At 33.9% G+C, this 16,675-nt stretch overlaps 1 protein-coding gene across 2 annotated transcripts in view; it reads right to left on the reverse strand.

Annotated features, from left to right (window-relative positions):
• LOC129257148 (pre-rRNA-processing protein TSR1 homolog) overlaps window positions 1–16,675 on the reverse strand; it is a 30,453-nt gene that overhangs the window by 9,372 nt on the left and 4,406 nt on the right. For both annotated transcript variants that reach the window (XR_010293093.1, XM_054895407.2), the window contains exons 2-17: window positions 14,890–14,960; window positions 12,008–12,091; window positions 10,725–10,840; window positions 9,787–9,979; window positions 9,259–9,329; window positions 8,580–8,736; window positions 7,131–7,319; window positions 6,404–6,557; window positions 5,300–5,421; window positions 4,430–4,537; window positions 3,612–3,679; window positions 3,103–3,195; window positions 2,305–2,449; window positions 1,813–1,864; window positions 1,265–1,323; window positions 786–848 (exon numbers count right to left, since the gene is read on the reverse strand). Coding sequence is in view for 1 of the 2 variants with exons in the window: in XM_054895407.2 (XP_054751382.2) it covers window positions 786–848; window positions 1,265–1,323; window positions 1,813–1,864; window positions 2,305–2,449; window positions 3,103–3,195; window positions 3,612–3,679; window positions 4,430–4,537; window positions 5,300–5,421; window positions 6,404–6,557; window positions 7,131–7,319; window positions 8,580–8,736; window positions 9,259–9,329; window positions 9,787–9,979; window positions 10,725–10,840; window positions 12,008–12,091; window positions 14,890–14,960 (1,745 nt within the window). In the remaining variant the exon portion in view is untranslated. The remainder of the gene's footprint in view (window positions 1–785; window positions 849–1,264; window positions 1,324–1,812; window positions 1,865–2,304; window positions 2,450–3,102; window positions 3,196–3,611; window positions 3,680–4,429; window positions 4,538–5,299; window positions 5,422–6,403; window positions 6,558–7,130; window positions 7,320–8,579; window positions 8,737–9,258; window positions 9,330–9,786; window positions 9,980–10,724; window positions 10,841–12,007; window positions 12,092–14,889; window positions 14,961–16,675) is intronic.

Consider the following 16,675-nt stretch of genomic DNA (forward strand, 5'->3'; position numbering starts at 1 on the left):
GATCAACGAAAGTTTTAGAAAAATCAGACAAATAATGAGTAAGTTATGAGCATTTGAATATTGCGATCACTAATGCTATGGAGATCCTCAAATTGGCAATGCGACAAAGATGTATGATGTCACTTGTGAACAACTCTCCGCATTACTTTAGTATATATTTCACTTAAATTGCCTCTTTTATCACATCTATCAGTAGATCATGTGATCTTTCTATAGGAGGGCATGTAATACAGATTTTTTAAGAATACATCATGGATAAAGAGTTTGTATCACCATAAGAAAAAGCAAAAAGAGACATTTTGAGGGTATTTTATAGTCCATCAAAGGGAAAGTTGTTCACATGTGACATCACACATCCTTGTCGCATTGCCAATGTGAGGATCCCTATGGCATTAGTGATTGCAATATTCAAATGCTCATAAACTTTCTCATTATTTGTACGATTTTTCTCAAACTTTCTTTGTTCTTATTCTTTGATTTTTCTGTTTCGACACAAGCCTACTTGTTTTAAAGGTTTCATTCCCCTTTAATTGCTTGAGAAATAAGGATGACAGAACTTGATGCAACAAAAATCTTATACTTACATTGAATAAACAGCACAAACATCATGATTGGGAAGTGATTCAACTTTTACATTGAAGTCAGTTACCGTTCATACACCCCATTTCCTCCATATGTTCAGTCTCACCAAATCATAAATACAACCCAATGCTAACATCAGTTTTTTTCATGTAAATTGTCTTGGTTCAAAACTTTCTAATGATATGAATAGCAATATATCTAACCTTTGATTTGATTGGTTCATTGAAGTCTGGATGCCGTTTCAAAGTGAAATGAAGAACAGACATCTAAAAAAAAGAGAAAACATTCAATACCTAAATATTCTTCTCTAAATACAAATAATTGAATTTAAAAGCACACATACAAGAGGCTCTCAAATATTATGCAATTGATAAATCAACCTTTAATATCAATAGAACAAACCCATGAAGTATGTCAGTTTAAAACCCTATATGTGGGAACTTCCTGAAATAATTTATATCTTGTTTTTTAGTTCATTAAAAAGTTTCATGCTCTAAATCATCATCGCTTCAGAAGCACGTGAAGTGAAGTAAGAATATAGAAAAGTTAGAGTGGACATACAAAAAAAAATATCATGGAATCCTCATTCACACACATGAAATGTTTGAATTAATTTACCGTTAATAAAGAATGTTCTGTGTTTGTAAGCAGAAAATTTGTTTTTCTATTGTCATATACTAACCTTTTGTTCATGCTGTAGTAGACCAAATACAACAAGTGGATGGGATGGGTCATAGTCATCTGAACAGATTAGAAAAAGATAATAATAATAAAACAATGAATGAACTGTGGTATATCAAAATAATGGAAACTAATATGCCATGACACAAGGGCAATAACAAACCTTTGAACGTTCATGATACATCTCCTTTCGAACAGAGGGTCAAGAAATAAAATATCAGATTATTATGGAGGCTATTTATATTGGCACATTCATTTAATACAGTTAAATATGCTAAATCAAATGTTAAAAAAAATTGAACACATTAAATAATCAATCCAAGTCAAAGATATTTGTCAAACCACATGCAAATAAATTATTCACCCCTTATAAGTCAGATTTCTCTCAAGTCAAACCAATTGATTGATCTGATTAACCAATATTTGGTTTAAAAAAAATTGAAATATTGTACAAAGGGAACAAGTAACTATAAACAGCTGGAGCTTTATCAATTAGAATACAATATACAAGACTTAATTAAATTTTATGAAGAATGTAAATCCACCTACCAAAGGCACTTCTTGGTACATCAGCTATGTGTATTGTGATATAGTTTCCAACCTGTATAGAAATGAAAGAAAGAAAACATTTGTTTAAACTTCTTTATTTTACAGCTACTTACAATTCATTCCTGTCTACTGACATTTTAATTCAATGGCTAATTTCAAACACAAGATATCAAAACATCTAAAAGAGTTTGAGAAAAAGTAAAATGATTGGAAAGATATTTCTTTTAATTTCATGAATGTATAATATTTTATACATAAAACAAGATTTTCAGAACATAAAACATAAAATCAATCCCCTAAATTAACAATTTTTCATCATTTTTTGCAGTGCAGAAAATAAAATTATCAGATATCTTACATTGGATATTCAAATAATTTCCAACAGGAATTAACCAGTAATTTTATAAAGCCTACAATCTAATTAAATCTATTTTGCTTCTGGTTCATTGTATTGTGTGTTTATCATCAATATCTATATTGCATTTTTTTTACCTCTGCAATGCCCTCATTCCTTGTTGATAGCACTCTCTTCTTTGTCCTGTCAAAGCTTTCAAACTGGAAAATCCTAGCATAGTCCAGAGGAAGATTCTCCTTGGGGTCCCATGGTGACGTTCGGAAACTCTTTAGACCACGATACCTTCATAAACAAGTCATAATATGTACTTTAAATTCTATTCTAAGATATTAGTTTGTTCATTAAGGCTAAGAGGAATGAAAGAAAATCTGCTGATATTGAAAACAGAAGAAAGGTTTAGCTCATTTCAATATTTTATGTGTCATTAAACTGTATTATACAACACAAATATACAAAATGGTTGTAAAAATCAGTGACTCTTGATACATTTCTTTTCAAATATCCACATTAAATTAAAGTATCAGGAAGTGAGTAAGGCCTGAAGTAATAGATAGAATCTAGGATTAGAAGTCAAAGATACAATGTGAAAGATGTGGGTGAATTTAAAAACACTGCTTTTCTCCACGAGGTCTACAAATGGGCCACCTAATGGGATATGAAAACCTACGCAATCAAATCCACTAATTGAAGTAACGGCACCCTGATATTAAGTGGCATTTCTAACAGAAAATCCTTTAGAAATTCCCGTGTTTCGAAAAGCTTCCTTATATCATTTCACTTTGAGCTTCTAGCTACCACTTATCCTATCTACTTCCAATATTCACAATCCATCACACAGCAACTCACCTAGCAAATCTTGTTCTTGCATCGGGGTATCAATTTCATCAGTGAACAATTAAATGGAACCTACCATTCACTATCTATCAATCACTCACCTTGCAAATCTTGTTCTCGCAGACATATGCATTGGGGTATCAATTTCATCAGGGAACATTGCATGACTCCTCTCCTCTCTGTACTTCTCTAATCTGTTCAAACACAAATAAAAAAATATATATATAAATACATATAAGGCTGGTCGATTAGATTTATTCAGATATAAATCTAACTCCAAAAATCATGACTTGCTTTTAGGAATGGGTTTTAACTTTTTAAACACAACTCTTTCTGCCCCTGATCCTTGATGACAGGCGGTCAATTACTTAGCAAGCTTGACTGATGGACTAAGCTACATTCAAATAGAGTGAAGGACCAGAAGTGGTAGATCGCATCCCACATAGAAGATAAAAGGTCAACAGATGCTAAAACCCTAGAAAATGTTATGAAATAAACAACTTTGATAGGTATGTGATATAAGTCATGGCACAAGCAAACAATATACTTTTTGGTATTCACACCTACTTGAATGAATGAGACAGAAACAACAGGAACATTTAGTACTCACAATTTCTTTTCCTCTTCCTCATCAAAATGAACATCATAATTCTCCTTGCTCCCACCACTAATGCTCACCTGAAATTAAAAAAATAGAATTACAAGTTGGCTTCATAATCCATACAAGTAAAACAGTAGCTCAAAATGTATTACATTGCTGATCATCACTAACTTTAATATTCTTAATCTCCTTTGGTCAATTCAAGAGCCAGCCATTTCCTGCGGGCAGTTGATATTTTCATATCATTATTTCTATCCTGAGAAAATGAGACTCAAGTAGCAATAAGACTCTTTCTAATTGCCCATCATTTCAACATTGGTTTTCTGTACTGGTTCTAATGCAATATGTATAAATATGAATATAATGTGTTATGATGATGATGATTCGCAGCATTTGAGACAATATTATGTTTATATTTTATACATAAAAACATTCAAAACAAACAGAAACACTAAAAAATGAGCATTTGAATGTCTACAAGAACATGTTACTCGAGTGAGGAGAGAAGTAATACATACTTTCACAGATTCCTTTTCTGTAAAATGTGGTCACATTCACAAATAGTAATATATAAAGATAACTCTGCCAATTATAGGTCAATTCTCTTTGGACCACATAAATTTCTTTGACATAAAGAAAGTCACCATAAGCTGGCTAATACAACCAGTTGAGCATAATCTGGTCTGAAAAAAACTGCTTTGACTTGGTCAATCATTAAACAAGGGAGGGTCAACTTATGCAGACTTTATATGCTTTTCTTGTATAGCGCACATCACATTTTGGGATAAAGAAGGTTTCACAGCTTGTGGTTAAAGTAATCTACAAACCGTTTCAAATTCCATATCATCTGCTTCCGAAGGTTCCTCTGGAATAGATTCTACATCTTCAGCTTCAGGGAGCATGGCATCCACATACTCCTCGTCCTCATCACTCTCCTATCGATAGGAAATTTAAAAATACACAGAGCTGTACATCCTGCGACTAAGGAAATGTTCAGATAACTCAATTAAAACTAAAAGTGTCTCATAATAAATATGTTATTAAACAAAATTATGAGCCCTTCTTCATGTTCAAATTTCATAGGAGTTTACTATACATGTACATAAAGGCATCAATCCCTTGATACCACGGGACGCAAATGTAATATACAATCAATGTCATAATTTCTTATGTTCCTTAATTTACTTTCCAGAGCCCTTTGAGATATTTTCAACAAATATCTACATCCCTGCTTTCTTTCAGAGGTGGTGTTTTGAATAATTAACTACTTTGTCAGCTAGAATGAAAATTACTAGTTAAATTCAAAAGTACAAACATTGGTAACATTTCTTTGAGCAAAATTAGTTCAGAAGTGGATAAAATATGCAAAATACAACAATGAGGCTTCAAGTTCGTCTCATACAAAGCCACTTATGTGAGTAAACAATGTGATCCTTGCTATTATGTTTGTGATCCATGTGAATATTCTATGCATCCCCAAGAACCCTGCAGAAATCAAAGCATTGCAAATACCTTTGATTTGCAATTATTCAAATATTCTACTAAAAATGTCACCAGACTTGGTAAATGTAATACCAAATGATGTCTCTCATGGATATTTTCAAGGAATTCAGACAATATGAGAATATTAAAATCGCTTTTGTCAATTATCCAATATCTACCATTACTCTTCATAACTACATACACTTGTCTATTACCTCGTCATCATCTTCCTCTTCATCCTCTCCTTCACTTTCAATAATCCATGTAGCTTGGTACTCTGACGTTCCTTTGGGTACCCTCTTGACAATACGCTCTTCTTTTTCTTCTTTCAGGGCAGCTGGATCAAAGTAAAAGAATTTAAATTCATGAAAAAAATAGAAATTTGACGTGTCCAAAGGACACAGATACCCCCGCTTAACGTGATCAGAAATTCATTCAATATGATTGAACTTACCGGTAATATCTTGCAGAAACCAATATGCATACATATAATGAACAAATTTAGACCTTTGAACCAATTTGCATATATGGGCTGTGACCTTTAACCTTTGACCTGCAGACTCCGAATTCAAACTTAGCCTATATTTGGTGTCATCTACCTACACACCCAAATTTTTTAAATATGTTGAATATTTCTTAAGTTATCATGCGGAAACCAACTCGCATATTTAATGAGCTGTGACCTTTGACCTGCGGATTCTGAATTCGAACTTAGCCTGTATTTTGGTGTTATCTACCTACACACCAAAAATATTTAAAAATAAATTCATAAAACATTTTTCGAGTTATTGCACGGAAACCAACTCGCATATTTAATGAGCTATGACCTTTGACCTGCGGACTCTAAATTCGAAGTTAGCCTGTATTTTGGTGTCATCTACCTACACACCAAATTCTTTTAAATCCATTAAATATTTTACGAGTTATTGCGCAGAAACCAAGTGGGGGGACGGACGGAAAGGGACAACACTTAATGCCCCCTCCGGACTTCGTCTGCGGGGGCATACAAAAACTGCTTCAAGATAGCAGAAAAGTAAGCCTAAATAAAACTGGCAGGTATTATTCAAATCAGAAAAATAATAAGTTTATCCATAGTTGTTGAAAGTTCCCAAATGTTTACATATGAACAGTTAAATTGGAAAATGTCTCTGTGACAATCACCCTTACCTGTTGAGAAAAAAATTTGGCCGCCATTGGAAAAGCAGCACCTATAGTCTCACTGTGCTATGCAGTAATATGATTACAGATACTGATTTCTGTGTGGTTTACAGGACATATTTTTTTTCAGGAAACAAGATCACATTCATGTATCTTCTTACCTTCAGCTTCAGCAAGCTCCTCTTCAGTCGGCCATGTTTGTTCTCCCTCCATCGGATCAGGTACAGCCTCTGACTGGAGGGATTCTTGACTGTGAGGGTCAACGACTTCTAGTAACTTTGAACCTTCCTCCATTGTCTCATTTTCATCATCATCCTTATGAAAACAACCAAGAGAATAAGTAATAGTCATGACATTTAATATAGCATTCAGTTTAATCTGATCCTGACAGTAATAAACAAATTCAGTATCAAAATACAGATTTTTTTTCTTTTCACATACCTGTGCATAATGTTCCTATTTAATCATTGTTTAAACATGAAATTAAATACTATGCAATTAAATATGAGATGATTAATCAATTCTAAACAAGTCAAGATAGCCACTTTAAACAATGTGATATGCATTTATACCATGGTTAATTTAGATCAAAGAAATTACAGTCTTGTTTTCTTATTCAAAAGAGAGATAGAAAAAAAGGATACATTTAAACAACATAAGACAAAGAGAAGGTAAAGAATTGCCAAATTGATTGTTATATTATACTTAATTGTATAATTTTCATTATGGTCAAAAGATAATGATTGTTATTATATGTATCATTATGTGTGTTACACTTTGAATTTTGGAAATAAAATCCTCGATTAGGAGAGGAAAAATAATACTATGGAGCTTTTTTGTTTTGTTTAGTTAAGAGTGAAAATGAGTACGATTCAAGAGTAGACTTACAATAGTCATTCCATCCTCAATTTTCTTGACCTTTATCCTTATGTTCCTTGGGTTCAAAGGGCAAGGGTCAGAAGGAGCTGCAATACGATTCATCTGAAAATCTCCAAAGCCAGGCAGGTGAATGAGACCATTGACTGACAAGCATGATCCTCTTAGGAAACCAGTCACTTTAAGAGTTCCTTTACCATCCTGTAATAGTATGAAAGAGTTGTTTATGCATTAATTACTCTTAAGATTGGTTACTTATTTGCATCGCCTGCAAATTTCACTCACAAATTTGGAATTAATAGATCAAATCATCTATAAAAAAATCAATTTATACTTTCTGTCGCATGAAACAGACCAACACTTTTAATTTTGATTTCAGAATTGATTCAGAGACCTATTATTGGCATAGGATCAATTGAAACTTCCTTACAATGCCCCTTAGAAACATCAACATCCTGATTTAACCCTAAAAAGACTGGGGGGGGGGGCTGATTCAGCCCCCCCCCCTCGACATTTTTCATGATAAATCCGTTGCGCGAAATTTTTTGACCGCGTCACTCGCTGACTTTTTACTTTCAAGTCTCGCGCAACTTTTGAGACCAAAATTGTGACCCCCGGGTACGCGGTTCCGAAATTACACAGCATTTCGTAAGTGCATGCAGACCCAAAATTACTCAAAAACGTGAATTTGTGTACAAATCCAATGCAAATGGTGTTTTTAGCCAAAATTCATAAATGTATCATGATTTTTACTTTTACTGCTTAAAATCAATTAATTTTATCTTTTTTATGGTCAAAATAAAGTCCCTGACGATTTCCATTGAAAAAACAATAAAAAACAAAAAGTCGAAAAACAAAGAAATACATAAGAAATTTAAAAAACAATAAAATACATAAGAAAATAAATGTGATGTTGAAAATTTTGAAAAATAAATTTGATCAGATGCCTATCTAGAGTACGTGAAACAATAATTAGCATTTTAGGGGCATTATTTTATTAATTAGAGCAAACTTATGATTTTACGCATAAATTAGCATAATTAATGAGCAATGAGATTTTTCGCAGAATTTGATATTATAGTTTTGTAGATAATGCCATGGGTAACGCGCGTGCCAATTTTCGTCGCGATCGCGCGATCGACGGCCGAGATCAGAAGGGGGGGCTGAATCAGCCCCCCCCCAGTCTTCTTAGGCGTCGAAATAGCCCAGTCTATTTAGGGTTAAGGGTGTTGCTCAACCCTGTACTACATTGATGCAAAACAAAACATTTCAAAAATATAGTAACTTTCATTTGATTGCAAAATCTATGAGCTATCAAAATTTTTGTCAAGGGGTATATCAGGCAATGTAATTATTGTCATCCATTGTTAAAAGCAAAATAAAGGTTCACACATTGTCTTAACGAAGAGCTTAACATTGCTGCGGACTTCATAAAGTCAAAAGTGTAGAAGCTAAACAAACCTCATTATTGTTGGGTTCAAAAGTCACATCATCTGCTAACATATGTGGCCGAAGATCACGCCATTTTATAGTATTGAGTTTTTGTTCTGCAAGGTGTCGAAGAAGTAAAATACTTTCTTGTTCTGTATCCACTGTATACAGCTTGCCATTTGGGAATCTGATATTGAGTGATAATAATTAGCGTTAATCAACGCAGAAACACTTTTAATTAGAAATATATCACTAGAATACACCCAAAAAATAAATTGATTCAAATACATTACTTGCACTATCACTATCACCACCGCCAACGCTACCACTACTTCTTACTCCTTCTGCTGCTGCTGCTACTTCTACCTATAACAATAATAATTCTAGTAATAATGCAAATGGACTCAGAATGCTTCTGCCTTGATGGTGTCATAGGTTGCTTCTTGAACTCTCATCTTTGTGCTTCCATGTGTATCCAAATTCAGAATACTAGCTACAAAACAAATTTATTTCAACAAAGTTCATCTATAAAACATGAAACCAATTCAATGTCAGCAGATCAAATCAACTTTTTCTTCTTATACAACCAGACTATTAAATGTCTACCTACCTTTTTAAATTACTGCATTGCATTAAAATTATAGGTATCATCGATATTTCTATTACTTTATTCCTTTTAGAATCAATCAATGATAGAACTGGCCTTTACCTCCTTTCTATCTGCTTTTGTAAAGTTTTCTTTGCTTCATGTCTCTTCTTGATTGGAACATCACTCATACCCTAAATTGAATTTAACAATAAATGAAAAAAGGAATTTCAATATTCTATTATTTTAATTAAAATCTTGACAAGCAGACTAATTTGAATGATTTTTAACAGTTTTTTAATAAGAAATAGGCTATGTATACTGTGTATAGAGAATAGTGTATGTTTCCTCATGCTATTCTCATGACTTCCTCTCCTTTCTATTTCTTGAAAATATATTGGGTGAAAGCAATCTACTAATTCATTCTAGCGCACTTCATATTCTTCATGAATATCAGCATAAAAAGAGCAAATTCATTTTTATAATTATATTTATAATTTTCATATTCATATATTTCACTGTTAGTTTGTTTTCAATGTTATCAGGTAGCAATTGTTCAACTTGATATGACTGGAATTCTATATCACATACAGACAACTCGAACAAAAGCTATGATAAAAAATGCAATTCTTCTACATGCCATGCACATACCTGTGTAGCAAATGTCACTGAAGGCAAAGCTTGTGCAAAGAGACAAGACAGACAGAGGTCACCAAACTCATCCCAGCATTCATTGGGATCAACTAGACAGAGCAATGAGTCAGCAGCCTTAGCTGTGTCCAAGATGGCTGACAGGTTGGTGGAAGGTACTACTATTGTGAATCTTCGTTTGAAACGAGGCAAGCTGCAATAAAAGCACAAGATTGCTTGATTTGTAAAAAAAAATTAGAGGCTATGAGGCCAAAAAAATTCAAAAATAACAATAGTAAAAATATTGTAGCATAATGAGTTATACCTTTAAGATGTATTTCATAGTTTAATCGTAGAGGGCGATATTTTTGTTGTGATATGCTTTGCGGTTATTGGAGAAGTACGTCAGTTCGCTGGGAGCTGCGGTGGCGTGCGGTTGTAAGATGTAAGCTCCGAATAAATCAAGTTGAACTGTATATTGCTTCATTTGCATGATGAGGGTGAGTGAGCGGGTGACCTGGTGTATTACAGAGGAGTGAGAGAGTGTATCACGTTGCACAAAAGACTTTTGTGAGCGAGCCTGCCCAAAAAGAGATATAAAAGTGAGGAGAAGCGTGGACCGGGTTCTGGAGACTGCGAGACGGCAGAACGCTACCCCGACAGTGCCCGGTTACGCCACAATATTAATAATAATACAGTACTTGTGCAAGCATTGTGAGAAATTAATCCTGACAAGTCCAGATTCACCTGGGTTTAGTGCAGATCAGTGTGGATAAACAGCATTGCTGGGGTGATAATAATCTTGATAGTTTGTAAATGAAAATAGAGATTAAAGTAAAATACGCTGATGACTGCCAACGGCACCTATTCACAATATTGCTTGTATCACTTTAGAATGTAACGAAATCATTCAAATTTAAACTCTGACAATAAAATATGAAAAAAATAATATATCTCACCAAATGTGTAGAAGATTACTATTGTTGCTAGGATACTCTACTGCATCACTATCTGCTGCCCTCAAACAGCCCAGAATGCGATCAACGTCTATGGTTCCATGAAGAGGGAGTACCATCTGAAATAGATTATTAAGAGTGTTGCCAATATGCAATTGATACCTTTTTTTTGTAATTCACTGATACTTGCACATGAAGCAATATCCTTCAAATGATAAAGCAGATGCCTAGTAATTGTCCTTAGAATGTCTATGGTCTATTTTCAGACACAGCCAGTAAGTGCAGAAATAAACTTAGCTACTTATTTTACCTGACCACTGGGATAACACTAACACCATTTAAAGATTTAGATTAGCCAGAATAGTTCCAACTATCACATTCATAATAAAGGAATTACAGTAAAAATGCAAGCAAATTACAATAACCTTACATCCCTCACTGTTTTTAATCTTAAACTTAAATCTATGAATTAAAATACTCTGAAATATATCAATAACCTATGTTTTTTAAGTTCTTAGAAAGAATAGCATAGTTTTGAGTTAGTTATGTCTCCTGACAGAAAATGCATTTTGAAATAAAGTTATTACATGAAATATGATGAGTACATAATTTCATTTTGCTGTAAAATTGATTACTGATTTTTTTTAAATTGTAGATTCAATCTATTTCATCCTAAGGCTGTTATATGAATATATAGATTTCTTATAAAAAAAAATTGAAAGCAATTTCAAATAAGATCATATCAAAACCACTAAAGATGGTAAACCACACAGAGTAAGTCAGAGACCAGTGATTCAGTCAACCAAATGTCCAAACCCAAGGATCTCCCTGAAATTGCTATAGCTGAAAATATGATTGTTGCTGAACAACTTCAATGAAACAATGGCTTGATATACAAAACACCCAAAAATTATACATCACAGAAATGATATAAGACAAAAGTTCCACTGAAATATTTCCTTCGTCTTGAAATATGTGACTTGCTGACGATTGTCTCTGGAGGCATACAGTCATGACCTAGATTTGGCCACAAAACCTGGTATTGCAAATGGGCCTATTTTATGATTACCAAAATTCAAAATGTTTGGATGGTTCAAAGGATTTATCCATGAACATAAAAAAATAAGTTAGTACAGTGTAATTGTTTTCAGCTCTACTTTTATGAAATGTCACTTGATTAAACTTCAAATCCTTGCTACACAGTTAATTTTGAAACAGGTTGCCATAATTTCATCTTATAATGTGATAATTTCTTTGAGGTCCAATTATTGAATCACCTGACTTACCACCAAATTTGGAGGTGCCTCTTGAGTCCCTATCCTCTTCTGATTGAGTAGATCTTCTCTTTTCTTTTTACGAAGCTGGACGGCCTTCAGTACAAAATCAATGTAATAATGTACACAATTTATGTTACATTGTGATATATTTATCAATTTCCAACTGTTCTTTTTATACTGAACAAGAGGCAAATTACATTAACAATGTAGTATTGTTTATAAATACACATTTGATCACTAGTATCTATGTTTATTTCATGATGGATGCCACAGCTATTATACCTTTTTGGGGCTCCTTTTGAATGAATGAATTTCTTTTGCAATGTGTTTAAATATTATATCTGAAACTGTTCACAAGTCATTTCATATTCAACCTTGTATGTATTTGCAATGCTTGTATATTATTGTGAAAAAATGAATGAATGAATTCAAGTCAATGATTATATGTTTAATACACATATTTATGGAAAGCAAGATGTTAAAATGCCAAGTAAACTAAACTTGGCATTTTTCTGTTGAAATTAAATTTATGCTTATGGAGATTAAATAATTCCTAAAGCATGTCACACAACAGCAAGATTGAAAACTTATACTTTTCTTTCAGCTAAATCAGGGCTCCACACTAACCCATTTTTTCTACTGGTCCAACCTATTCATGTCGGACCAGTAGATACCCAGTTTTTCAAATTTTTACTGGTCCGAACCTAAAATCTACTGGTCCCCCAAAATAAAGAAAACATTAAAAAAGGCGCAAGTTTATTTCTTTAGCCTTTCGTTATCCCCCCCCCCAAATAAAATGAAGGAATGAAGGACAAAAGGAAAGCAAGACAGAAACGAATTAAAGAAAAAAAAAAGGAAATTAAAAAAGAAAGACAGTAACAAAACAAGTGGAATGCCTCTGGCCGTCTCACCTGCATCACGCGATTCAATAGAGCAGCAGAGCTGATTTTGAAAACTACTATAACTCGCACAAGACGTTCAGTGATACTTGGTTACTCTTATTTCCACGTTTTATGAACTAGACCAATACACTTATAGAGATATGATGGCAATTCAACAAATACCCCCAACGTGGCCAAAGTTCTTTGACCTTACATGACCTTTGACCTTGATCATGTGACCTGAAACTCGCACAGGATGTTCAGTGATACTTGATTACTATTATGTCCAAGTTTTATGAACTAGACCAACACACTTTCAAATTTATGGCTGTAATTCAACAAATACCCCAATTTGGCCAAAGTTCATTGACCCTAAATGACCTTTGACCTTGATCATGTGACCTGAAACTTGCACAGGATGTTCAGTAATACTTGATTACTATTATGTCCAAGTTTTATGAATCAGATCCATAAACTTTCAAAGTTATGATGGTAATTCAACAGATACCCCCCAATTCGGCCAAAGTTCATTGACCCTAAATGACCTTTGACCTTGGTCATGTGATGTGAAACTCAAGCAGGATGTTCAGTGATACTTGATTAACCTTATGTATAAGTTTCATGAACTAGGTCCATATATTTTCTAAGTTATGATGACATTTCAAAAACTTAACCTTAGGTTAAGATTTTGATGTTGATTCCCCCAACATGGTCTAAGTTCATTGACCCTAAATGACCTTTGACCTTGGTCATGTGACATGAAACTCAGGCAGGATGTTCAGTAATACTTGATTAACCTTATGGCCAAGTTTCATGAACTAGGTCCATATACTTTCTAAGTTATGCTGTCATTTCAAAAACTTAACCTCAGGTTAAGATTTGGTGTTGACGCCGCCGTCGCCGTCGCCGCCGCCGTCGGAAAAGCGGCGCCTATAGTCTCACTCTGCTATGCAGGTGAGACAAAAATGAAAGAAGAGAGGGAAGAAACAAAGAAAGATTGAAAAGAAAGAAGGAAAGAAAGATAGGAAGAAAACAGAGGAAGAAAGCTAAAACTATCAAATAATTTATCAGTTTCTTTTGGCTCAATTAAAATAGCTACGAAAGAAAGAAACCAAGTGTATCAACACACTCATAAATGCATATGTGGGGCTATTATGTATTCAGACGATATCACCCGAAACCCGATCTGTTTGAACCAAAACAGAAGTGAAAATTTATCCTTTTACTGCTTACAAATGACAGAGTTACTCCAAATTTTAGGAAATATGGACATTATAAGAGCCTTTCATGAGTATGAATCGTGAATTTTGACAGTTCTGTGAGAGATTTCTGCCAGAGTTTAGCCAAGCTTCGCTCGCGCAGCAGTAGAGAATTTACCACGTGTGTTGTGTGGCTGGCCACATGTACACTGTATGCTACTCTAGTAACACTTACGTGCGATTCATTCTGTGTGTATTCTGTGTGTGAATGACAGAATTTAACGGGGGGGAAATGGTTTGCAGTGAATTTGACCATTTCTGGAAAAGTTATTGGCCCAACAATGGTTTTTATTACTGGTCATGTCGGACCCTTAAATCTTGCTATTTTTGGAAAAATTACTGGCCCGACAATGATATTTTTTACTGGTCATGTCGGACCAGTAAATCTTCCTATTTCTGAAAATCTACTGGCCCGACAGCAATTTTTACCGGTCTGGGACCGTCGGACCGGCGCTAGTGTCGAGCCCTGGCTAAATGTTTACTTTATCGTAAGGACATCTCAGAAAGCAATATAGAAATTTATGGTGATCCAATGGTAGAGCATCCACCTCAAATCTTGGATCCAATCATCAGCCAAGTCAGAACAGTTTTCTAAAAATTGAACTTTCTTCCCACGAGCCATGGGTACTTAGTACTTAGAGTGGAGAAGGATTATGCAATGCACACTTGTACAGCAGTTTCATAATACCCCTGGTAAAGAAAAGTATTAAGTATATAATTTGCATTAACTTTGAATGATTGTTATGCTTACCTTGTTTCGGCGACCAGCCTTGCTTAGCTCCCTTTTCCATTTCTTTGAAATGACTTTGGCAGAGACTCTTCCTGCAAAACGAAAGAAAAAAATAAGCTCAGGGCCACATGATGCTCTTATTAATTCTACAGAAAGCAATATATCTAATATGCTTACAATGATAAAATACCAAAGTCATGTCACTAAACATAAACGTTGGAAAGGCCTAATTTAAAGGTCAAGTCCACCTCAGAAAAATGTCGATTTGAATCAATAGAGAAAAATTAGACAAGCACAATGCTGAAAATTTCATCAAAATCGGATGTAAAATAAGAAAGTTATGATTTTTCAAAGTTTCGCTTATTTTTAACAAAATAGTTATATGAACGAGCCAGTTACATCCAAATGAGAGAGTCGATGATGTCACTCACTCACTATTTCTTTTGTTTTTTATTGTTTTAATTATACAATATATCAATTTTTACGAATTTGATGATTAGGACCTCCTTGCCTGAAGCACACAATGATAAAATAATGGAATTCCACGTGTTCAGGGAGGAATGAAACTTCATTTCACATGATAATGACGAGAAAATAAAAATATTTCATATTTCATATAATAAAATACAAAAGAAATAGTGAGTGAGTGATGTCATCAGTTCCTCATTTGCATACCGACCGAGATGTGCATATAACTGTTTTGTGAAATGAAGCGAAACTTTAAAATGCCATAACTTTCTTATTTTACATCCGATTTTGATGAAATTTTCAGTGTTATGCTTGTTGAATTTTTCTCTTTTTATTCAAATCAAGTTTGTGTTGGGGTGGACTTGTCCTTTAAAGCCTGTCTATAGTTTGGGTAAATCCCCCCAAATCACTAATCCGATTAATTACTAGTTAATATGATTGGGTTATGCCATCAAACAATAAATTAGGATGTGGAGGATGTAAAATGAAAATGTGTTTTAAATGTACAGCATACATTTTGTGATTTACCTTGAAAATTTAATTTGATTTGGTGCCTGATTAAACTAAAATATTGGTGTATTTTTTTTATAAAACCTATTCCAAAGCATGGAATAGGCTGAAACTTTCAGGATATACATGTATATATTTGTAGCTTTTGGATATCCAGTCACTAAATATGATTATTATCATGGGTTATGATTATTATTATTGTGGGTTCTTAACTAAAGTGCAGAGACAGAAGAAACATAAGTGCAGCTGTAATGAAAAGTTTGTGTCTGCTTGAATCAACTGAATGCATAGGCATAGCCTAGGATTGGAACCTGTATGATGCTAGGCCTGTGAACAAATACAATAGAGGTGGCATTGCAACATGAAGAATGCATTTCACATGACTCCTATTTCAACTGACTTAATTATCATTAAAATTAGTAGGCCAAGCCTGAATACAATAATTTCCACCTCATAACTCTTTACGAATATGTTTACCTTCCACAATTTTTAGATTATCATCTTATACCTTTGTATCACGCCGGGATGCACGTAACTCGTATCTTTCAAAACTTAAATAACATCTACCGGTATAACATTAAACTTATCATCTTATACCTTTGTATCACGCCGGGACGCACGTAACTCGTATCTTTCAAAACTTGAATAACATCTACCGGTATAACTTTAATGATTTCAGTTCATAAATCGTATTTCATACGCCTAATGCGTATGTAGGGATAAAACTTATTTCACTATAAATGTGAAAAATGAGAGGTTTCTTACCAGACCGATCCCGTGTAGATTCCTTGATCCATTTGTCAACAAAGCAAATGCAATAGGCTTGACC

The sequence above is a fragment of the Lytechinus pictus genome, chromosome 3 (assembly GCF_037042905.1).
Source record: "Lytechinus pictus isolate F3 Inbred chromosome 3, Lp3.0, whole genome shotgun sequence".
Taxonomy (NCBI): Eukaryota; Metazoa; Echinodermata; class Echinoidea; order Temnopleuroida; family Toxopneustidae; genus Lytechinus; species Lytechinus pictus.